General features: G+C 39.5%; 2 protein-coding genes across 4 annotated transcripts in view; one reads left to right on the top strand and one right to left on the bottom strand.

Annotated features, from left to right (window-relative positions):
• Positions 1 to 12,435, top strand: part of LOC105392983 (protein kinase C and casein kinase substrate in neurons protein 1) — an 87,335-nt gene extending 74,900 nt beyond the window's left edge. For 2 of the 3 annotated variants that reach the window (XM_048625325.1, XM_048625324.1), the window contains 5 exons: positions 6,607 to 6,727; positions 9,069 to 9,170; positions 10,621 to 10,766; positions 11,645 to 11,874; positions 12,278 to 12,435. In XM_048625325.1, the coding sequence (XP_048481282.1) occupies positions 6,607 to 6,727; positions 9,069 to 9,170; positions 10,621 to 10,766; positions 11,645 to 11,874; positions 12,278 to 12,390 (712 nt within the window). In that variant the 3' untranslated portion in view covers positions 12,391 to 12,435. The remainder of the gene's footprint in view (positions 1 to 6,606; positions 6,728 to 9,068; positions 9,171 to 10,620; positions 10,767 to 11,644; positions 11,875 to 12,277) is intronic. The other variant, XM_048625326.1, reaches the window with a different exon arrangement.
• Positions 12,436 to 16,276: 3,841 nt separating this feature from the next.
• The window catches only part of LOC105396606 (myotubularin-related protein 5), an 88,491-nt gene continuing 79,257 nt past the window's right edge, over positions 16,277 to 25,510 (bottom strand). Inside the window, exons 34-42 of the mRNA XM_048625328.1 lie at positions 24,123 to 24,275; positions 22,946 to 23,091; positions 22,177 to 22,324; positions 19,780 to 19,974; positions 19,062 to 19,179; positions 18,581 to 18,707; positions 17,887 to 17,966; positions 17,404 to 17,486; positions 16,277 to 17,039 (exon numbers count right to left, since the gene is read on the bottom strand). Coding sequence (XP_048481285.1) covers positions 16,947 to 17,039; positions 17,404 to 17,486; positions 17,887 to 17,966; positions 18,581 to 18,707; positions 19,062 to 19,179; positions 19,780 to 19,974; positions 22,177 to 22,324; positions 22,946 to 23,091; positions 24,123 to 24,275 — 1,143 coding nt within the window. The 3' untranslated portion in view covers positions 16,277 to 16,946. The remainder of the gene's footprint in view (positions 17,040 to 17,403; positions 17,487 to 17,886; positions 17,967 to 18,580; positions 18,708 to 19,061; positions 19,180 to 19,779; positions 19,975 to 22,176; positions 22,325 to 22,945; positions 23,092 to 24,122; positions 24,276 to 25,510) is intronic.

Raw genomic sequence — 25,510 nt, 5'->3', positions numbered from 1 at the left:
GCGGCGGGATTAGTTGTTGACTTTGGATTCATCTGTCAAGAATTATACGTCATCTCCATAACAGGGGTGTTCATAATTATCTAACATACTGAGGTGAAACTAGTCATAAGTTGTGTTATACTACTATACGCGTTCGGCTCGGCGCGTGATACTTACAAGATACTGTGTTCATTGCTCCCGTTTACTTTATATTTTTTTATTGTCTAAACATAATAGATTCGAGACAACTTAGTATCAAATTATAGCTAAAGCTGCAAACTCTCGGATACATATATCGGTATTTAGTGCGAACAGTGGTAAACAGTGCAAAAAGTGTTAATTAGTGCAAGCATCCGTGACTAAATAAAAGTCTAAGCACAAACTCTACCCTCCAATTAATATTGTAACAGTTATATAACATACTGATCAACATTTTCGAATAATTTCGTAGTGTGGAAATAGCGCGGTGGTTTATAGTTTTGGTACCAAACCCTGCCAACGCACGAGCGTGGGTTCGAATCCGCGGACCGGCCGGCCACTTTTGTGATCTTTAATTAGAGCTACAAAAAATGAACAAGTGTGGTGCTTGCAAGAAATTTATGTCACCAAAAGCGGCAGATGGCGTTACTTGCGCTATTGCTGATTGCGCTACTATCTATCACAGAGATTGTGTAGGCTTATCGACCAAATTAGTACTCACTAAACCTTGGACTTGTACTAGTTGCATGGCAAAAAAACCGCGTAATAATGCCAACTCAACACCGGTAAGAACCGTTGATTCCGCTGAGTTTTTGGGTCAGAATCGTGATCAACATGCCCCAACTTCCCCTAAGGCGGATATTGCTAGTACTAATGCAACAGGAACCGAGTTCGCTAATTTATCCAAGATACTAGAAGAGCTACAGAAATTTCGTACAGACTTGAATGCCTTAAGATCTGATTTCACCGGCTTTCGTAGTGAAATAAGAGAGCTCTCTAGCTCATTAAAGTCATGCTGCCTACGAGTCGACAAAGTGGAAGATAGAATGGAAACACTGGAAAAACGTATGGAATCCTTTGGAGAAGCCGATATAGAGGAAATTAGTAAGCTAAAAAATACTATTTCAACCCTAGAGAACCAGATAAATGACAGAGAACAACAATCACTTTCCAATGATATTGAAATATCAGGTATTCCAGAAGGTAGCGGCGAAAATGTCATACACATAGCGACCCTCATAGCGAGCAAACTAGGTATGACTTTAGAGGAACGCGATGTTGTACACGCATACCGCAAAGGCACTAAGCGTGAAGGAAAACCATCTCGTCCTCGGACAATATCGGTCCGTTTTGTTCGGCAAAATGTACGAGATAAATTCCTGAAAAATGCTAGAGTCAGGAGGAGAACTACCACAGAGAACATGAATCTACCGGGTGAACCTACAATATTTTACGTCAATGAGCGTTTAACTAAAATGAATCAAACGTTATTCCAAAAAGCCCGAGAGATCGGGAAACAGAAGAATTGGAAATATATTTGGACTCAGAATGGCCATGTACTTGCTCGCAAGGAAGAAGGAAAAGCCGTTCACCGAATAAGTAACTTGGATGCTGTAGATAAAACTTTTGGGCTTTAATATTGTTAGAAAACTTGTTTTTTGGTTGCCACTGGGGTGGAAATTATGATAATATACTGGCATGCCACTTTAATATGTATCTAAAATTAGTATTTTACTGTTTTTATTGTCTGGGAAACTCAAACCACTCTGACTCTCCACACAATGATATTAATATGATAAATGACTAGCCAACGAAAAAAATGTTTGCGTTTGGGATTATTAAATGCCCAATCTCTATATACCGGTAACGACGAGCTCTGTTCTATGTTATTGAATTATGATCCAGATATAATCGCTCTCAACGAAACTTGGATAAAAAATTGTAACGATCGATTTATTCCATCTATGCCTGGTTACATATTGAAACATACCCCTCGTCCTAAGTCTCAATCAGGTGGAGGAGTAGGATTTTTTATTCGCAAGGGTTTGCGAACACGAGTACGTCCACATCCAATTTCTGAGCTAGAACAAATGTGGATTGAACTTTCAATTCAGGGTATGCGCATCGCCATAGGGTCAGTTTACAGGCCTGGAACTAAAAACGGTCTCAAACCTAGTGAGGCCACTGAAGCCTTAAGTGAATCGATTGATTGTTTCGAACATTGCGATTGTGTTTTTATATTGACAGATTTCAATATAGATATGTTGAAAAAAAATAGCAGCGTTACCCGCGAGTTTACAAATTTTATTTCTATGCGGAATTTAGAGCAGTTAGTCCAAGAGCCAACGAGAATTACTAATACCTCTGCCACATTATTAGATCTTGTTTTAACAAATGTTCCGGAGCGTTGTAGCTCAGTATCAGTCTACCATAATCGTGCTATTAGCGACCATGGTTTAGTTCTTGTGGATATTAATATAAAAAAACCAAAACCAAAACCTAAGTATGTTTCTGTTCGCTCTCTACATAAAATTGATTCTGAACTGTTTTTGAAGGATCTTCACTCTTTGAATTGGCAGGATATTTATGTAATTAATGACGTAGACGAAAAAATTAATTTATTCAATGACCTAATTCGAATTCTATATGATAAATATGCACCGTTAAAACGTGTTAGAGTAAAAGAACGACCTAACCCATGGATTACCGAAAATATGCTATTAATGATGTCGCTCAGAGATAAGGCTCTAAATAGAGCACGCAGGACTAATTCTGAAATACATTTTAACTACTACAAAAGCTTAAGAAACCTAATAACATTGACACTGGAAAGAGAAAAAACTGCTTATTTTAACTATTACATAAATAATAATTATAGAAATCCCACGAAAATGTGGTCACATTTGTCAAAAATATCCCAATTTAATAACTCTCACCCTACTGAAATACCAAACTCAGTAAATGACCCTAATGAAATCAATGACGCCTTTTTAAATACCCCGGGTGGTTTAGAACCGGACAAGGATACGCTAAATTTCTTTAAAACTAATAAATTCGGAGGTACTACATTTAATTTCTCACCTACCGATGAAAAGCAAGTTAAAAAAATTATAAATAATATAAAAACTGGAGCAACAGGTCATGATGACGTATCTGCTGAAATGATCCGAATGACTTTATCAATAACTCTGCCAGTTATAACTCACATTGTTAACGTGTCGCTAACTACACAGAATTTTCCTGAAAGTTGCAAATTGGCAAAAGTTATACCTTTTCCTAAACATAACAATGTGGAGACACACAAAGATTTAAGGCCAATCAGCATCTTACCAGCAATGTCTAAAATTATAGAGCGAGTGGCATGTGCTCAGTTGACAAATTATTTGGAGGCGCAAAACATTTTGCCCGCAAATCAATCAGGATTCAGACGAGGTCATGGCACAGCTACGGCACTAACCAACGTTGTTGATGATGCTATTTCTGCATCCGATTCTAAACACGCCACCTTTCTGGTCTTATTAGATTTTTCTCGTGCATTTGATTGTGTGAATACAGAGCTACTTATTGCAAAATTATCATACTACGGCTTGTCGCTAAATACGTGCTTATGGTTTAAGTCTTTTCTAACTGGCAGGAAGCAATATGTTGTCACAGAAAATGAACATGGTGAAGAAAAAAAGTCATCAACTAAATGCCTATCACGAGGTGTGCCTCAAGGTAGTATTATTAGCCCAATTCTCTTCATACTGTTCACTACTGATATTGGCAGGTGTATAAAAAAATGCGATTTTCATCTATACGCGGATGATACGCAGCTTTATCACAGTTTCAAGCCAGAATACACACAAAATGCTGTTAAATTGCTTAATGATGACTTGAACGGTGTACGGGAATGGGCAACAAATAACACCTTGGTATTGAATCCATCAAAGACTCAGTATCTGATACTAGGATCAAAACAACAAAGAAAAGTGGTCTTAGATCATAATCCAATCATCATAATCGATGGCCAGAATATAGAAAGGGCATCTAAAGTTAAAAACTTAGGCCTGATTATAGATGAAGATCTTCGGTTTGAAGCACATATTAATTTAAAAATAAAAACAGCTTTCTTCCGACTTAAAATGCTTTACGGTATTAGAAATAATTTAAGTGAGAAAGTTCGTTTAATTCTAGTAGATTCGCTTATACTTTCATTATTTAGCTACTGTGATGTTGTTTACGGTCCTAGAATATTTAAGAAAACGGAAAAAGCTATACAAAGGGTCCAAAATGCATGTGCTAGATTTTGTTTTAATATTCCGAAGAGAAGTCACGTTAGTCCATACCTTAACGAAAAGGGTATTCTAAACATGGCTTCTCGAAGGAAACTACATTATGCTAACTTTGTATATAAGATCCTCAATGACGAAAAACCCGAATACCTGTTTAGGAAGTGCTCGCGGAAACTTCATGCTCGTGGAACCCGTATGCAGTACGAAAACACACTAGTTCTTCCTGAATATAAAACTATGGGATTCAAAGGTAGTTTTCGTTTCGCAGCGGCAAAGATCTGGAATGATCTTCCCCCACCTCTAAGGTTAAATATGTCCCAGTTTTCTTTTAAAGCTAAATTAAAAAAAATACTTTTAGAAAATCAGAAGATGCCTTTATAATATATAATATTTAATGTTAAATGCATAATTATTTAAGTTAATATGGAAGTAATATCAAGTTTGAACGATTCAATGTTACATAATTAGTTGGGCATTTATGTATTTTTCTCAAAAAAGGTTTAATATACTTGGCTACTACTGCGTCCGAATGGTTTGAGTACTCCCTGATAACTATTTTGTAATTTTCAAAAAAATATAGCTGTAATTTTTTTTTCTTCTCTCTTTAATATAGTTTGTTTGTATATAGTTTGTGCTTTAACACAGTATCATAAATGTATTTAACATGCATGTGTGGATTTATGAGATTGGGGTCCGCTGAAAACCAGCGCTGTGCTGTGCCCTTTTGGTCACTTGCATAGCTTATGCTGAGCCTACCCCTTTTATCATACAATAACGATGATAAAATATTGTAAACACAAGTGTTATCTTAGATTTTCATTTTTAAATATTGTTTTTTTTTCTACTTTGTCTGTGTATATGTATGATAATAAACGTTTTCTATTCTTTCTATTCTATTCTATTCTATTCTATACGCAACGCTAGCGCTGGCGCTCTGTTTGACGGTACTTTACCATAGTAACTTGAGATAACGAAAGGCCTTTAAAATCAACGGGATAGAGTCGCAATTTGCATATAATATTCGTATACATACATATTGGGCTTCAGGTGTCCTAGAGGACCTAGACTACGCGGACGACATCTGCTGATTTCGCCAACTCTCGATCTATTACAAGAGAAACTCGCACACCTGCAGGAGGAAGCCAGAGTAATGGGTCTGCGAATAAACCGACGCAAAACAGTCGATATGCGTATCAAGGCTAAAACCTCGGACGCCTTAACACTCGATGACCAACGCTTGGACTCGGTCGATGCATTTACTTACCTCGGAAGCACGGTCACCCGTCAGGGAGGAGCAGATGAGGATATAGAGAGCAGGATCAAGAAGGCGAAGGCTGCGTTTGCCCAGCTCAAACCTGTTTGGGACTCGAATGTGCTCACAAGGCGGATAAAAATCTCCCTCTTCGACTCCATCGTGAAGTCCGTATTGCTCTTTGGTTGCGAAACGTGGAGAGTGACGAAAGGGCTGACGAACAAACTGCAAGTGTTCGTCAATAAGTCCCTCAGGTCGATCCTACGCGTTTTCTAGCCGAAGACAATACGTAACGAAGATCTGTGGAAGCTGTGCCGACAATCTCCCATCGGCAAGGAAATTGCGAAGCGAAAATGGAGATGGATTGGGCACACTGTACGGAGAGGAGCTACGAATGCCGCAACTATAGCCTTTGACTGGAGGCCACAAAATGGCAAGCGCTCCCGGGGACGCCCTGTCCAAACATGGCGCCGAAGCGTCGAAAACGAGCTGCGAGCCGCTGGACTAAGCTGGAGTGAGGCCAAAAGTACAGCCGAAGATAGGCGGAAGTGGCGGACGTTGGTGGAGACCCTCTGCACCTCTGGGGTGCCATAGGACTGCAACAACATACATACATATATGGTATTAATTAAGCTGCAGTGACTCGCTAGCCCCGAAGCGTCATAATTTGTGCTCAGCGTAATTGAATGAGTGAACTTATTGATTTTATCTTGGCGCCCAACGTGGAGCGAGTTTTGAGATATTTGGCGCCCGACAGATTTTAACAAATTAACTTAATTATTTATGTCAAAGTATTTGATCTGTTTGGTTCAATCCCCTCAACAGCACGCCTTGAAGGCGTATCTAAAAATAGAATGACAATATGATTTAGCAACACAAGTGGTTATTTTTTTTTTTGAATCTTTAATTATTAAAGAGGCTTAGGTCATTTACAATAAACTGTGACCATGTCATCGAGACATACACTATTTAAATTAATCTTAATCTAGGGTTGTCTTAAATCTAAACAAAATTTTACATAACTATACAATATTTTGGCCTCAATAGAACATGGATTTGAAAGGATAGTCTGAAATACCACAAGTGGATAAATATTAATAAATTATTTTATCCAATTTCCAGGCTCCCCCAAATATACGAAGAGTTCCACCATACGGTAAACAACGCTGACCACCAAAAGGACCTAAAATGGTGGGCGAATAACCACGGCGTCAACATGGCGATGGCGTGGCCGCAGTTCGAGGTACGCTGTCTACTGTCTACTCTTGTCTACTGTCTACTCTCCCTTTTAAAACGCTTACTTCGAAGGTTTCTTAGAGGAGCGGTGCGAAAGGGGTTATATCACGGATGTTACTCTCGACGTGTTTCTAACAGTATGTTTTCTAATTTTGACATAATATTCTTGCCCATTTCGACTAGTTTCGATGGGATATTATATTGTTTTGATACTTTAGATATTTACATTGAGAATATTAATTCTTACCTCCTTTCAGACCGCTCTATATTCTAAGTAACCTTCTAAGTTTAGACAAACGTATAACTAGCTAGCTACCTTTTTCTACCTTCTCAATGTATGCTATGCATTACGTATATCTCTGTATGCATTATGATATTAACTGTTGAATGCTTAACCTAGAAAGATAAGACGTACAAAATTAGAAAGAAATCCTACGAATCTAAAAGTAGAGTAGCCACTATCGGAATGCAAATTATTAGGAGTACAGATACGCGCATGACTTTAGTTTATTCTTTTTATAATTATTGTATCTTTCCTGTTTCTAAATTTCAGTTTTTCAGTAGTATTTCAAGGCCTATTAACCTAGTTCGCTTGACCAGTAGCTAGACCATACGGTATCAAGCGTTAAATACGAAGTCAAACACGAGTAACTGTTACAAGGTTCCAACTTTAATGCCAAATACAATATTGACTTCCCATGTTTGATTAACACGCGGCGACTTTCGGCAGTTGTTTAATCTGTTTAAACAGGCTGGTTGATATCGGCATACCATTGCCAGTTTAACCTTCGAAATTAGCTTCTCAATTGTTGTCAATTTCTAGATTACATGTCTTTGAAGGTTATATCAATGTTAGTTGTTGCTAATCGTTCAATCAGTGAGTTATGCTTGTTTAACTAATGTAATAATAAGTAATAACCATCAATCTAAATCTACGCAAGCATAGGAAGTGTCTACTAGATCAGCTATAGCTGACAGCACAGATAAACCCGAAGCACAACTCAATAGCAACGACTAACCAGCGCCATAACCCAAGGAGGATCCTTGCAAGCCCCCTGGCTGGCTTCACGGCTACCTGCCGGCGGCCACCGCGGCGTTGACACGGGCAGTGGCGGCGGCGCGCTCGCTCGCCGCGCGCACCCGTGTCGCCCTGCCGTTCCTCTGCTGGGGAGATGAGAGTGAAGTGAAGGTGGCGCCCTCTGCGTCGGGCAGCGTCTGCTACCACCAATACTACGGCAGTAGTCAGTTCTACGGGGACCCAGTGCCGGTATAACTTGAGCTGGTTGGGATGTGATTGGTCGACTGATATGCCCTGTTAGGATGCCGTGTTTCATGTAAAAAGGAAAGTTTGAGAGTTTATGTGAAACGCGGTTAAGCTCAAGATTTGGAAACTATTGTGTCATTGTCGAGAAAACATATAGAATGAACAAAATATAGGAAGGATCAATGATCGTAAAAAATAAATGGCATATTTTTTCTCGATTGTGATATACTCACAGTCACCGTAGTACACTTCGAAATCATGAGCTGTGGTTGTTGAATGGGATAAAGGAAAAGTCAAAATAAATCTTTGAAGGTATAACAATTTATTCCATTATTAGTAGCACCTTTCAGGGCATATCGAAGGTTCTAGTCTCGTCCAGAGCAATCACATTCCTCTGTGTGTCGGCAACACAGCACTGAGTCTATGTGACGTTTTGGAGGTGGCACCGGGACAAATGGTCACTATTTCAGAGAAAAACGGTTTTGGAAACACGGGTTTTTTACATTGGACATTTTACTCACAAAATTTACAAAACGCCAAACCTCAAAATTCATGTCGATAGAAGATAAACACGTAAAGACGTTTGGTCAATGACGAAAAATGTGACATAGACCGATGGGTGTTAGCGCAATATAGAGGCAAAAAGAACACTTGGCACTTGGTATTGGACACGACACTCTCATGCCCTTAGACTTGGATCTAGGTTCAGACTTCAAGCTATACGTAGGGACCTAACGAAACAACGCAGATATCCCCACAACTGTACATAAACTGTCAGCATGGAGTGAACACTCATTCAACACCGTGCAAGATACCACACGGATGAGCAAATACTTCGTCTTTAACAATCACTTGCTTTGAATGACCTTTTTGTTTACATTTTTATTTTTAATTCCGCCTGTGGCACTGGCAACCGAGCATTTTACAAACCACAGACAACGAGAACTGTCACGTTAAAGAATCATCTGTCAGCTTTGAATTTAGAACGCTATGTTCTGACCAACATTAGTTGGCTGGTGAGATGCGCGGTTGCCGCGTGCGTGTTTGTGTTGCGGCTTGTTGACGGTGGCGCCCTCTCGCTCAGGAGTATACGGAGGAGTTCCGGGACATCGCCAAGGGCAAGTCGAAGGAGAGCCTGCCCACGGGGCCCATCACGCTGCTGAACCAGCGGCCCGTCAGCGAAGACGTACGTTCAAGCTCCAGAGGTGGAACTGCAACAAAATCGACTAGTTCCGCTTAAAAGTTGTCAATTTTGTCACTATAGATGGCGTTAATAGTTATAGCCGCGCGAGAGGAACTATAACTGTTTATAAAGTATATTTTTTGGCGTCTTGGATTGCTTAATTTTTATTCCTTATTTTAACTGTTTTTGTTTTTATCGATTTTGTTGTAGTTTCACCAGAAGAGTCAATCAATATAAATATCTCGTAATATGGAAATCAAACTTAAATATTACCAGATATTTTAGTCAGTACACACAATCACCGAACGCAATTATCAAAACACAATCACATAAAGGGAAGGGCCTAATTACAGAATCGAGGCCCTTCAATGCCAGTAAAAAATCTATTGGGTCTTCTTTATAGCAAAATTTCTAAAGAACAATATATTAGGTGATGGCGATCTGTGAATATGCCCTTTCGCAGATTTAAATGAGAATGATGAATAAACAAGTTGTGGTATTATCAATGAGGCATAAGATTTCATTGTTATTGTTTTCTTCTTTGTCCTTCGCGGTTTCTAAAGGTGTATGAAAGAGACAAAACAATTCTGACCGTTTTCAAAAGCTCAACCTTTTTGATGAATTGGATAATAGATTCGGCATGGGGGCGGAAAGCAATCTTTGGAATGGCCAAATTTATACCTTTGTACTTCGGGAATAAGGTTCATTCTCATTTTAATCAATATTTTTTTATATTTTATTAGAATTTTATATTGTTTATTTATTTTTACTAATGAATTTTGATGTTGTCTGCATGATGTGTGTGGCTTCACTGACCTGCAAGAATTGGCATGTTTTTGATTAATATTTCTATAATAACTCCCTATAATATTATATAGTAGTTATGTTATTATTATTGATAGGCATTATTGATAGGTATATTATGAATTATGATATTATAAAATAAGAAGTACATACTTATTTATTCTATTTTAATACGTATATTCAAGTTTAAATTATCCGTTAAAATACTTTATATGCAAGAAAAATTACAGTATAAGTATATCTACCATTAGACATAATACAAATTACACACCAAATTTAATCAATTTTGATAAGGAAGAATCATCATTTATCCTATACTTATCATATAGTATATAAAGATCTATAACTGACTTCAGATATGTAAACATTTACATTGTTGATGGCTGATTTTTCAATGGCCAGATAACAGTTATCTTGGGAATAATTCTGATGATGTCACGTCTGGATGCGATAGAAAGTAACAGCAACCATTTTGTTCCTCAGATAACATACAAGTAACTTACTACTTATTGTAAAATCAGCCCTCATCATCATCATCATCGAGCAAATTTTCAATCATCTCAAAACAACTTCAAATATCTAAATCTGAAATGATGATTCCTCCTCCCACCCCACAACCCAACCTAACCAACCCCTCCACAAATTCCAGGAGTTACCCCCCATAACGAACAACAAGCCTGTCTCCAACAACAAGCCACACGCCGAGCCGTCCCTGCCGGGGCAGCCCGCGGCCAACGGCGCCAGCAACGGACCGACCATCGACAAGAAGACTATCAGTGCACCTATTACTGTCACGTGAGTATAGTGGAACATTCTTCTTGTTAGAGAATTAGTAATCAACGCTGTAGCTGGACTAGGGGTTGGTACTGTGGTAAGAGGATTGCCCAGTCAGATTAGTCTCAGTCGCTGACTGCCCAAGGTGCCAAATGAAAAATTACTCACCTAATCTTGGACCAATTACCACTACGCTGGTCCACTACGGGTTGGTGGGTTCACACATTTAGATGTACTAAATCTAGATAGTGCTATTCCGCTCGCCGCTATTCGTTTACTGTGGCACGGTCCCGCTTATTATTTAGTTATTAATGGCCACTACAGATAACCGCCAGTGTAGGCCATAATAGCCATGAGACAGTATTGGGCGTTTTGGGCGCCCTTTAACTCACTCAACTGATAATCTTTAATTCCATATCCTCCCTACTTCATTGTATTCTTATCCTTTCCAATCCTCAAATCCTTTTCAGCATAGAGCGAGTCGAGATCTACGCTTGCGCGTCACCCGTGCCCCATTATTCACAAGATATTACCATGAACAGTATAAATATGGACAGTTTAAACAATAACAGTATAAATATGAACAATTTGCGTCTGGCTGTGAGAACTACCTTGGATAATAATCCGTTTACTATTACGGATATCAGCGAACCTATTGTGCAGAATGTGTTAGTTTGAACAAAATGTTTCGTAGTCAGTGTAGTACTTACTGCAGAATATCGATTGTAATCAAACTATAATAATATAGTTATACACTAAAATTATTTGAGATTTACATCCTTAGTGATGATTTCATCATTAGAGTGTTAGTAACAATGCTCCAATATCTAGTGTTAGTACTTTCCTATCATGCATTAAATAATAATACAAAACCTAACCTCCACCCCTCCAATCCACAGCAACGGCACCGCCCCGGCAGCGCCAGCCGCCCCGAAGTCCAACAAATCGTCGCCCAGCAAAGACTCCACAACGGGCGCGGGGGGCGGCAAAGCTGAGAACCCATTCGAGGAGGACGAATGGGATGAAGAAGATGGGGGCGCGTTGAGAGACACGGGGGAGCCGGGCGTGCCGGTGCGCGCGCTGTATGACTACACCGGCGCGGAGAGCGATGAGTTGAGCTTCAGACAAGGTGGGTGGTTGATTGGATGTTGATTGATGTTATGGAGTGTTTACGATACGTCATGAACAATATAGGTATTTGTGTGTCAATAATGTATCCCGTGCGAATGCCTCTTTACAATGCTACCGTCATTGTAAAAGGGCATTCTAGGTGAAAATCGTTGCAGTATATCTTTGAAATTACACCTGTCAACTTATACTCACATACACCTTCTGGTTGTTTTAACATATTAACTGCTAGAGGCGCTGATTTGTATTTAAGAAAATGTAAACTTTATGTTTGCATTCAATATCTAAGCTTACATTAGACTAGAGGTACTGTAGAGTAATACTTTTAAACGTTTAATCTTATGTTTATGTTCACACCTAACATTAGCCGTAGCATTGCTAATATAAATCCTATTCTATTGCAGGCGACCTATTCGAGAAACTAGAAGACGAGGACGAGCAGGGGTGGTGCAAGGGACGCAAGGACGGCCGCGTGGGGCTCTACCCCGCCAACTACGTGGAGCCCGTGGGGCACTAGTGGGGCACGGGGGGCACCGGGGCACTAGTGGGGCACGGGGCACTAGTGGGTCCGTGTGGGCACTAGTGTAACCTTGGGGCTCTAGTGCGGCTGCGGGGGCACTAGTGGGTCCATGGAGGCACTGGAGGGGCTCTGAGCCCCTGTGGGGCTTTGGGGAACTATTAGAGCACTAGTGGGGCGGCAGAGGCACTACTGGGACTCTGGGGCACTAGAAGGATGCTGTGGGGCACTAGTGTATCCCACGCGTGCCCTGTCATGGCGTCAGTCATCTGTATAAAATAGAAAAATACCAAGAGAACTTTTGATTCCCGCTTGTTCGCAAATCGATAAGTCAAGGTGGCTAGATAGTGCTGTATTATAGTCAACGATTGTTTATATATTTTAGTCATTACAGGTGATGTTTTAAGTAATTTAAAATAGTTCCACCTTTTTGTATTGTTCGTACGAGATCAAGCGGCGTCTCCGAGCGAGGCGGGCGCTTGCGCGAGCGAAATGTTATTATTTGACAGAACTTTGTAGAATATTATATTTAGTCCCCGAATATCTGTGTCATTACTACCGGCGCGGCGATACCTAAGCTTTAAACTATCTTATGATCATTACTAATTCCTGAACTATCGCGCATCGAATAACAAGCCGTTGCTAAATGAATCTTTTTGACCATTTAAAAGAAAACGGCTACCCATTTTTTATTGATATAAAAAACAAATGAAATTTTGTATGTTTTTAAATCTTTTTGATTGTACTATTCGGTCTACATCGCAAGGTACCTAAGCAACATTGTGGATTGTAACTAGTGTTAAGGTGATGGCCGAGACGATGGATGTTGTCCAATATAGAGATATTTTTGAAATCAAATGTTTGTACAACATGTAAACCAAAAATAATTATGTGTAACTTTTAGTGGCATTTACATTATAGTGTTTTGCACCGGGCCTGGGGAGTTCAGCGAAATTCACAGATTTATGGTAAGCGTCCACCTGTCGCATCGTACGCAACGGACGCATCGCATTCAGTATTTTGTACTTATAGAAATTCACACAAGTGCGTCCACTTCATCGGCATTACCGATTCCGTTTCTCCATACACTTATGAAAATCCGTTTAGTCCGATACCGATAGGTGGGTGCTAACCTTTATACGTAGAGGCCAAAAATATCGTACGCCATTTTATGGATAGGTGATACCAAATCATGGTGGCAATGGGATTCGTGTTTGTGATATACATAGTGGGGGGCGATTCTGTGTACATACACGATTATATTCTTGTCGTGAATATTTATTTCTCATTGTATATAATGTATAATGCAGTATGTGGCGTGTAAGAGTGCGACGGGGCGGGTACATATTATATGTAAATGGGCCGACTAGGTATTTGATATATGTAAAGAAATCTTACTTTATTTTCCTTTACAAAATAAATAGGTATGTAGTCAAAATTGTTTTAATTATTTGAAATACCTGAACGGCTAATGTATAGGCGTGCTTCACGTTAGAGATTATGTTCTCTCTCAGAGGAGCTGAGAGCAGTAAGTGAGTCAGCCGCGCCCCGTCGCTTAGGTTAAAATTAATATATTTCAAATGTTTTCCTTTCTTTTTTCCACTTATATACCTCGTTTTTATTGTTTCAATGGAGAGAGCGGACGCAGTTTTATTCTGTTGACTCGAGGAAGTAGCGACTGCAGTAGGTACATTAATAATGTTGCTCTGTTTGTTTTATTTGTTATGGTTCCTGAGACCTCCTTGCAAATTCTTTGTATAATATTATCAGAGCCGGGTGGTTTGGACCACATATGTTAATATATTATTAATATTGGTAAAATAAATTGTTACAATATGAATATTTACTGGCATTTTTATTTGAATTCATCCCATTTAACTGTTTTTAAGGTTTAAATACCGATTAAGGCTCTGTTGGGGGACTTCGTGAATAGAACAAGGTATGACCACAAGAGGATATAAAAAAAACATAATTATTTGATTATTCTGTTTTATTTGATGTTACATTTAGCGCAGTGCATCCGTCCATTCATCTCCGTTTGACACAAGCATGTAGCTAAATAAACATTTATTTAGCAACAAACAACAATTATTAAAAGCATGAAGGAAGCAAGTGATCAAACTTCTGTACAAATGTGCAAAAGAAATATTGCTTATCCGTATCACATACACAGGCGAAATAACTGCCGCTTCCACGATACAACTGCGTGAGTACAATAACGATTCTTTACACAAAATGAGTATATAACTTGCATGAGCACAGCTTGCACTTGAGTACGTTTTGGCACGATTACGAATAAATGTAGTAATATCTATGGACATCGCGAATTGAGTACACTGCCTTCAAGCCGTTTACACTAAACATATGTATACTTACATCGCTCGTTATACACCAGTCATAACAAACATAACCCACGCTGGCCCACCATCTAGCTAAATGCAAAATCGACAATATCGACATGTTTAAAAAAATAAATTATATACACAACTAAATTATAAAAAAATATCAACTTTTATCATCTTTGTCATGGCGGGCTAACAGACGCCACTCTGATATGTCAACACAAATTTAACATAATGATTACTTGTTTATTTACAAAACATAATAGTTAATGAGTGAGTAACAATAAGGATAATGAGATTCCTCAACAAAAATAATACTAATATATTTGTGTGCTCTTTACAGAGAGTATAACATTTATGGAGGTTAAATATTTTGGAAATATGAATTACGACCCATTACATGAACCTAGATCATACAATATCGCCAACATAATTTGCCATTATTTAAATATACTTTTGTTTCCATTTCATTTCTAGCAGTAGGGCTCGCTTCCGCCAACTTTTATGGGCAAACGATGATCACAGAATGACGAACTCAGTCACCTCTTTCGTCTAAAACACTTAGTAAAAAAAAATATGTGTTTAAAAGTGTAGCAATTATTTTTGCAAGCCATGGGCTGGAACAAACTTCAACATTTTGTAATAGTCATGCAGATATTGATATAACTAGGTATGCCCCAAGATAACATTAAGTATAGCTTCTTCCTACGCATAACATTAAAGTACACTTGTCCAAAATTAATAATGCACATGCAGATCTTCATATCCGAATCATTAAATCGTAAAAGCCTTAAAAATAACACTTGCATTTTGCACCTTGTTCGAAAGAAATAGGACTCAATATCATGTGTCACATAATCGAAAAAAAACCGATCTGTCAAAGATTTCTATGCGCATTATCAATTTTGGAGCACTGTACATCTATTTTTATAATAAGCCACTATGTATTCTAGCGTTATAAAGACATATAATGCATTTAAATACTTCTAATTAGGTACGACATAGACATTGATAAGATAAATAAATCTGAAATATAGGTACGTATGTTTGTGATAATTATGGTTAGACCTACAGGGCGTAGCAAAAAGTTAATTGTAACCGGAAATACATATTTTTACTTCTTTTGTGAAGAGCAAATAATGTTGTAGACAATTCTTGGATAAAAAGATGGTTAGAAGGGCAAGTTATGTGCCGAAGTTTCAGAATACAATTTTGCAACACCCTGTAGATACTGTATTTAAATACCAATATAACACAATATTTAGTTAAAATTTATCAGTTAATGCAAACGCATACATGTATACAACATAAGTCAACAATATAAAATATATTTACAAATACTCAAGACAACAATGTTACAATTTAAACTAAACTTTCCTATAGATTTTGACTAAATATAAATAAAAAAAATATTAAATGTAAGTTGTGAATGTAAAAATGATATAGTCAATGCTTTAGAAATGTTCCTCTTTGAGATCCTTCGCTGAGGGTCTGATCGTCATTGTACAAGTTAATCTTTTTATATGTAAATTTTGATAATTTGTATTTTTACAACTTTACATTTGCAGTGTTTATAACTTTACATTTTATTGCAATTTTGCCGTCCAAATTGTAGCTCTGAAATACTTTGTGGATAGAAAATTAAAGGACAGTTAATAATTTTCTGCGGTTAAGGTTTCGGTTATCAGCTCATCAGACCCAGCCTTACACTCCCGCTCCTCTCCCCTCGCTACATACTAGTACCAGACATCTATCACTCTACTAACATCGATATAATAAAATATATAGACGTTCTAGCTAACAAACTAACTAATTTCGAAGTCATTCTCGACTCTGTATCCACGTGGATACAGGGGAATCTCATGTGGTAATTATAGGATTTTGAAATATTTTTATATCTACGGTTTAAACTGTAGCGCTATTTACACAGACCATGATCAAAAGCGATTGCTCATGTTTTAAAATATATTATGATAAATGCTAGATAAAGTGTCATAGGTAATCCAATTAGGATGTTTTCAGCCAACCAACTTGACACAGATTCCATGGTCTCCACATTTTTTAAATTAAGTTATAGATTTGGTTATCAGATTTTACTTTCCTTGCGGAGATTTTCTGGAAATGTTCTTTGTAAACCGTTGTTCCTTAGAGCTCCCAAGGGGTAGGATGTATTATACAAGGTGTTCAGTTCACTGTGATCGCTGTACAGGGTGTTCACTGGAGGCAGGCCTGCAGTTTCTCGATCCACTCCTGCGCGGCGGTAGCGTCGCTCGCACAGAAGTTGTACGTGCGTCGACTCGTGCGCAACTGAACACAAATGAGGAAAGGTTATCTTTGTATATTTTTATACAATTATAATGTTGCCCGAGAGCTTCGTTTCGCCTCATAATGTTTCCCCGTGAAGGACTATCACCCATCCCTTCCTTTAGTTTATTTTTCATAAATAGATTAACTTATAAGTTTACTTCCTTTTCCTTCCCCTTTTTACATACCCTACATTTACGTGCTGTTGGCTACATACTTCTGGCCACGATACTCAGGAAAGCCTAAGGGAGGTCACATAAGGCAAAGCCCGGATGTGTACATTTAGTAACCATTTTTATATTTATGTACCAAAACAACAAGGACACAATTCCAGAATATACTAAGTTATATCTAAATCTATACTCACATCGAAGAAGGATCTGTCGTCACACTTCTTGGGCGGGCCGGGGGCGGGTGGCGCCTGCGTCACCGTCAGCACCTCCGCCAGGTCTGAGGAGACATAGATGACCGGATTGTAGATATTATATTAGACAATGATGTCGATTCAGAAGACTCAAAAAATATTTTAGCGACGTCCATTGTAGCAGTGGAAAATAAGATTTATGAATTTAAGGTTACAGCTCTAAAATTTGAATTTTCGCTAAACATGGTACGGCATTCAAGAAAAAAATCCATTATCTTCACGTATGAGAAAGACACCAGTCTGTCTCTAACCAAAGGATCATCCGTTTAGCTTTAACTTACAAATAAATTATTGGCTGTTGGATAATCGTTACTTTAGTAGAGCAAAATTATTTTGTACTTTAATTCAATGAGTTGAAAGCTATGAAATATTCAGAATAGCCATGTATGATTAAGGGTTAGGTAAGGGCTATTCATATATTCATACCAATGAATCCTTTGCAATGGGAGTCCTCCATGGCGTCGTAATATCTCAGCTGATGCTTGATGGAGTCAAGCACGAACCATCTGGAAACAAATGAATACACATGTGAAAAACACATTACGCTAACCCAAGTCACATTTCGTCTGATGTATAGGTACTCAAGTAAAGTTTTGTTTCTATTTCTATTACAGATATTACAAGAACACAGAGATTGATCTCTTCTATTTTGCCAGCCATTGACCTTCGCGGGACTGGCACCAGTTATAAGTGGCTTCCTATAAACTTCTGCTTAAAGCTACACCCTGCTCGTAGTACTGTTACTGTACTGTACTGTACTGTACTGTACTGACCGTTGCTTCCAGCCCTTGAGCAGCGCGCCTCGCTTGTACAGGTGTCCCTCGTGCGTGCTGTTCCTGTACTGTACTGTACTGTACTGACCGTTGCTTCCAGCCCTTGAGCAGCGCGCCTCGCTTGTACAGGTGTCCCTCGTGCGTGCTGTTCCTGTACTGTACTGTACTGACCGTTGCTTCCAGCCCTTGAGCAGCGCGCCTCGCTTGTACAGGTGTCCCTCGTGCGTGCTGTTCCTGTACTGTACTGTACTGTACTGTACTGACCGTTGCTTCCAGCCCTTGAGCAGCGCGCCTCGCTTGTACAGGTGTCCCTCGTGCGTGCTGTTCCTGTACTGTACTGTACTGACCGTTGCTTCCAGCCCTTGAGCAGCGCGCCTCGCTTGTACAGGTGCCCCTCGTGCGTGCTGTTCTCCGCCACGTTGCTCGAGAACTGCTCGTAGTACTGCTGCGAGGACGACTGGAGGGTTCCGGCACCTGGGGTTTAATAATAATTTTAAATAAGACACTTATTTGGATTGGTTCACAAGCTATAAAGTACCCTATAAAGGGACAAATGTCAAGTAACGTGTGCATTTGTCTCCTAGCTTTAACACTTCTACTGCAAAATATATAAAAAGTACGCATATAAATTCTCATGATAATCGTGTTCCGAGGCAAAGTATGCTTCTATTCGTTCGATAACTATAAATAAATGTCAACCTATTTTTTTACTAAATACTTGATAACTCTAGACTTTTGACCTCTTTCGTTTCGCTTTCGATCAGGGTGGAAACTCTCATAACTGTGCTGTAATTCTCCACATGATTTCGCGTTGTGTTCGCTACTCACTGCCGGGCGCGGGGCGCGGGTCGCGGGGCGGGGGCGGGGGCGGGCGGCACGGGGCGGCTAGTAGCTCGGCGCATCTCTCGTGACATACTGCTCCGCATTCTGCGCAACGGACACCCGACTGGAATGTAAGAGGATCATAAATTTATAATACTATAGGCCTTATTTTTTTCTTTTGCAAACTGGGTTGAAGATCTTATACTGTATACTGGAAGAAAATATGAGAGAGTGAAAGAGGATAGGGTAAAATTGCGTGACATGACGCACAAAGCCGACCCTAAATAAGGCTAGGAAGAAGAAGAAGACTGTATACTGGATAGATTGATAAAATACGCATAGCAAAGTTACGTCCTTGGTCCGTAGTTTTAGACGTTTTAGTATATGTTGTAATACGAATCTCTCAAAAACTGACGACTTTTTCTAAGATCATATTTCAATATTCTGGTTGACCTGACCTGAGCTTGTTTAGGCATGTCATTGACCTTTGGGGCACTCTTAGTTATACAGAAACCTTTAAAGGTGACTGAGGTGAGTATAGACTACACCATTTTGTTGAGCATTTCTGTGTAATGTAACGTTCTTTCGAATGTTACAGGGAAGCGCATGCTAAAAAGTTGGTAAAAGGATGATACACTAGAGCATATCAGAGAGCGGCTCGTTGCTCTGTTACAAGTTAATGTTGTAGTCTGTACTCACCTTAATAAATACGATTCAAACTAACCTTAACAGGAGGCCACAACAACGCCAGACAATGATCACAAGACGCGGGGGCGGCGAGCGGCGCGGGCTGGAAGCGGTGCAGCGGGGCGGGCGGGGGCGCGGGTTGCCGCCCCCGCGCCAGCACTTCCAGTGTGTTGCGCTTGTGCGCCGCCCGCCCTGCGCGACGGACTAGGGCTGACGAGATTGAGGAGTTGCGCTGTGGAGAGAGAATGAAGAATGTTAAACTACATGCATAGAATGCTACTAGCATTAAGTAGGCCTTTGTACCAATGTACTTTATAATAATAAATGAAAGAGGGATCGCGAACACAGCTGTTTTTTACATTCTTATCCTTGTAACTTCTTAACTAATGGATCGATTTTGACGATTCATTCTTATTTCTGTAGCTAATGAACTCTGCTATTACGCTGCCAGTGTGGTTGAGGTAGATTTTTATCAGTGGCACACAAAATTCAACCTTTTAACCTCTAGAATGCCGTGTGCCAGATCTGTCCCAACCCCCCTTGTCTGCCTAGTGACAGATCTGTCCCAAGAGCACTTCATCGCGATTTTTGTGATTTTAGTTATTAATTACCATGAATTAGAGTATGAAATCACCTGTAATTTATTCTATATGAATGAAACAACCATCGACAACATTCATTCAGTCAAAAACTTCACTTGTTTACTAGTAGCGCGAAATTCAAATTTTGATACTTTGAACAGTCCTTGTACTCGCGACTGTTGGTAATAAAATAGTGATTTCGTATGGAAAAAACGTCAAAAGGTAGGTAAATACTATGTTTTCTTGTTATTTATTCAATTTTGAAGGTATAGTGATAAATCAATAGTATAAAAAAATACAAAAAATCGAGTTTTTATCGATCTAAAATTGTACCGGATTATTGCCTGAAGGGTACGTAACTTTGTAAACTGTTTTCAAGACTGTTATGTAAAAACATCAATAAATAATTTATTTCATTTATGAAGATAATTTTATTGATAATACATATTTATATCGGTTTATTCAATAAATAGCCAAAATATTAGAGAAAATCAATATTCATCAAGGTGCATCAAAAATTCACACACACACATACGCAAACAAAATGGCCGCCGCTCGTGTATGTACACGAAGTGCGTTGGGTTGTTATACAGCGTGTTTTATTCTGTAGGATCATCGCTGTAGTGAAAGTGAAGTTTAGGCTCTTTAGAATGATATCGATGTGTAGATGAGTCTGAGAGGGTGATCACCTGTCCTATTTATATAAATAAATATTATGTATTTATACCTATATATTTATAGTATCATATATCATATTTGTTGAAAGTAGGTTAACAAATAAGTAAATATGATTCAGTAAGTAACTTACGTTTATGTTTTTATAATTTAGTATGCTAAAATACGAAATATTATAATAATATTATCATTCTTGTTTTAATTCATCAAAAGTGAACACCCTTGATTTGGGACAGATCTGGCACACGGCGCACTGGAGCAAGCTCTTGTCACGCACACATGCACATGTACAGAAAATGGAGTCTTTTGAAATAAAGCAAATTATAGTCGGTTTTCAAAATATTAATTATGGATCTATTTCCTCTAGAGTTTATACTTTATTGATATCAGTTGATAGCTATATAATCTCTTCAAGTAATAAGTATAAAAAAACCTGGATTGAAACTAAAATTATATTGAAATAGAGGTATTTCTCTGTGATGGGTGCAGTTTCAAGTAAAAATCTGTAATCAATGACCTATAGAAATCAGATAAAACTATTATAACCAATAAAATTCATTGTGACACGTTCATTAGCTATCTGACAATAAATTACAATCGATACTTTATTGAGTACCAAACAATAATTCCCAAATATTCATATAAATGTGATTCCCGCGCGGGCGCTCTCAACTGTCAAAAAGCGCCGGCAGACGGCAGTTACATGTGTGCGCGGCTGTTCGGCATAGGAGAGGTTAAGAGCCTTTGGTTGTAGCTCACATCTGTTTTACTATCTACTTCGGCATGCGCACTGATAACTTCCTACCTGCAGCTGTGTGGTGTTGGGCAGGTCGAGCTGGTCCCAGCGCACCCGCCACTTCTGCGGCAGGTGGCCCAGCTCCAGCTCCAGCTGGCGCCCTCGCTCCAGCACCCGGGGAATAGCCCCGAGAACTATATAGAGCATACTGGTTTCTTGCGCTAGACGGCGTTCTATGCCTCGTAACTTCTAAACGGATGGACAGATTTTGATGTTTCTTTCTTCTTTATACAGCTAATGAGCCCTGCTATTACCTTGTCCATGTGTGTGTGTGGTAGAATTTTATCAGTGACTCACAAAATTCTACCCTATAAGAGCCTTTGCTTGCAACTCGCATCTCTTTTAGCGACTGCGTTTGCCATGTCCACTGATAGAGTCCTACCTGCAGCTGCGTGGTATTAGGCAGGTCGAGCTGGTCCCAGCGCACCCGCCACTTCTGCGGCAGATGGCCCAGCTCCAGCTCCAGCTGTCTCCCTCGCTCGAGGAGCCCGGTGAACGCGTCGGGCATGCAGCGGTTTATGTTGTCGTAGCTGTCGGGGGAAAAGTAAGTTTACTTTTGTTGCACACAATATAGAGTAATCTAAGTAAATGTATTTTATTTGGAATTTAATCCTTGTTTTTTAAATTATACAAGAGTTATGGAGCGATTTCTACATATGTTGTTTCATTGAGCTGCAGCTAGATAAAGATAAAGATCAGCTTCTCCTTTTTTACAAACTTAATTTAAGTTTTTCCGTACTTTAGTAAACATGGAATGGTTTGAATACCTATATCTTATACTTATACTTTTATAAATGGCATCAATAGCTCGTTTTCGTAGATCAAAATTTTTAAATCAGCCTGTTGGCCTCACAAAAGAATTCCATAAGATATTTCCGTAAGTGCGACGACGCGCCAGCGCGGGGCTCAGCCGTGTGTGTGTCTGTGTATGTGTGTATGCATGTACATATGTATGTATGTACATATATACTCACCCGCTAGCGACGACGCGCCGGGTCTCCAGTTCCATCGCCTCGGGGTCGTGTGTGTGTCTGTCTGTCTGTCTGTGTGTGTATTAGTTACCCGCTAGCGACGACGCGTCTTGCCGGCCCGGGGCGTGTGTCTCTGTGTGTGTATCTGTATGTATATAATGTATGTATATATCTAGTTACCCGCTAGCGACGACGCGCCTGGCGGGGGCGGGCCGGGGCTCGGGCTCCATCGTCTCGGGGTCGTAGGGCGCGCCGCCGCTCAGCTCCTCGCTCACGTAGTACTCCCACACTTCTAGTGCGCAGACTGACGAGACGGGGCGTAGGACCTGGGGGCGGTAATGTGGAGAAATGTTAAGAGAGTGAAGGTAAAGTGGAACTTCCGTTTGAAAGCGTTTTTTGTCAAAACTACCTTTAAGGTACTGGGTACTGTGAGGTAGATTCTAAAGTTGGATTTAGCGTGAAGAGGGCGTGAAACGAGTCAGTATTGGTAAAAACGCTTTCAAACGTGAGTTATGTTTCCATTTTTCAATTGGCGGCGCTAGTTGGCCTAACACTTCACCGTAAGAGACGGTGCGCCAAATCAGAGGCGGATAGGGGATACGGTAGTACTTGTCGTATCCTGCGATAGTGATTGCGTAAAATATAAGTTTTCACCTCTCCTAAGACAGTTTTCCCCAAGCTGCAACGACTATAACGTACCGGTGTCCAGTTGTCCTATAATTAAATCTGCATTTGATAAAGTTCACAAAAGATCGCTAGTTCGTTGTTACTGAGATATTACGATTGGAGCCGCCTCTTATTTCATTTTCATATTTTTAACATTTCTGTTAATTTCAATCGCAATATCATATTTGGGTCGAAACGATTTCTGAACGTGTGAACTTTTGTGCCTCACAGATGGATGTTATAACATTTCATTTAACCACAACCACAACTCACCGGGTTATCCAAGTCCGGCGTATACAGGAAGTTGTAAAACACTTTCGTCTTCTGGTACAGCCACTCTACGTAGTCAAACACCTGCTGCCCGCTGCCCGCCAGACTGGTGCTTTGGGCTAGATGACATTCTATGCCTCGTAACTTCCAAACGGGTGGACCGATTTTGATGTTTCTTTCTTCTTTCAGCAGCTAATGAACCCTGCTATGGCCCTATCGGTATGAGTGAGGTAGAATTTTATCAGTGGCTCATTGAAAACTAGTTATTAATAACTCACAGGGTTATCCAAGTCCGGCGTATACAGGAAGTCATAAAACACGGCCGTCTTCTGGTGCAGCCGCTTGATTTAGTCTGGTGTATTGGGCCAGACGACATTCTATCAGTGGCTCATTAAAAACTAGTTACATATTAATAACTTACAGGGTTATCCAAGTCCGGTGTATACAGGAAGTTGTAAAACACGGGTGTCTTCTGGTGCAGCCGCTCTATATAGTCGAACACGTGCTGGCCGCTGGCCGGTGCCGCTGCGCCGCCGTACGCTTCGTCTTCTGAACCTGCGCCTGTTTCTACACCCTGTAGGTAGAGAAGACTATGTTAGAAATATATATATATATATTTTCACAAACATAGGATGTATCCCTAATATCTAGTAGGTACGGCGTGGATGGAAACATCAAGTTTACAGCAAAAATATTGTACATATTTCGGCAACCAAAAATATTTTGGCATAAATGTATCAAACGGTTTGAAGACAGGCTATTAGCGAGGTCCACACCAGACGATCCAGACAATGGACAACATTTCAAAAAACTTAAGCTGCTATAAATCGAAAACCATTTCGAGATTTAGCTCTCAAGGCCACAAAAAAAATGTTTTTGTATTTTTTGGATGTATCATTTTCGAGAAAATCATAAAATAGTAAAAAAGTGCTGATGACGTCATGCATCAGGTGCGATGCATTTTGATGATCAAAGCCTATAGATTTAAAAACAAAGTAACAGTCACTTTCATTTTTGATTGGCGTTGACGTTTTATCGAGTCGTTGTTGTTTATTTGGGTCATTTTCATAAATTCTGTTCTGACACTTTCTGACTATTTTTTTAATTTATCATATAAAATGGTTAGTACTTATTAAGAGATGACCTCTATTTAATATGTCCCAAAGCATGCCACCGCCTACACAGCTGAAAAAATGCTTCTGTTTATTTTTTTACATGATAAGTACCTACTTTGTATCATCAGAAATATCAATGTCATTTGAAAATGACCCATTTGTTGGTTGGCATGTAAACAAAGTTTAAATGTCACTTGTCAGTGTCATTTATGTTTTTTTTTCGAAACTAAGGCAATAGACAAAAATAAAAATTGAGCCTAATATGTGATGTCACTTCCGGTTTTAAAATAATTAACTTTAAAGTTAAAAATAACATGCAAAAATTAATGTATATACAAAATAAAAAAATATGGGTCCTCTAATTTTTTATAACCTTTCCGAATAGCTAATAAAAATATAGGGTAAAGAAAATGAAATGTTGTCCATTCCGATTGGAGCGCGCGATTGAATCCCGTTGGATCGTCTGGTGTGGACCCGGCTATTCGTCACAGTACGTTGAACTATGGTCATAGGTGCAGGAAGGTCCGGAACCGGCACGACACGGTGTGGTACGTGAGTGTATTACTGACCATGCGGCAGGCGTCCCGCTTGTCGCCTCGCTGTCGTGCAAGAAGGTCCGGAACCGGCACGACACGGTGTGGTACGTGAGTGTATTACTGACCATGCGGCAGGCGTCCCGCTTGTCGGCGGGCTC

This window comes from Plutella xylostella, chromosome 14, assembly GCF_932276165.1.
Source record: "Plutella xylostella chromosome 14, ilPluXylo3.1, whole genome shotgun sequence".
NCBI classification, from domain to species: domain Eukaryota; kingdom Metazoa; phylum Arthropoda; class Insecta; order Lepidoptera; family Plutellidae; genus Plutella; species Plutella xylostella.
This window is presented reverse-complemented; position numbering and strand designations above follow the sequence as displayed.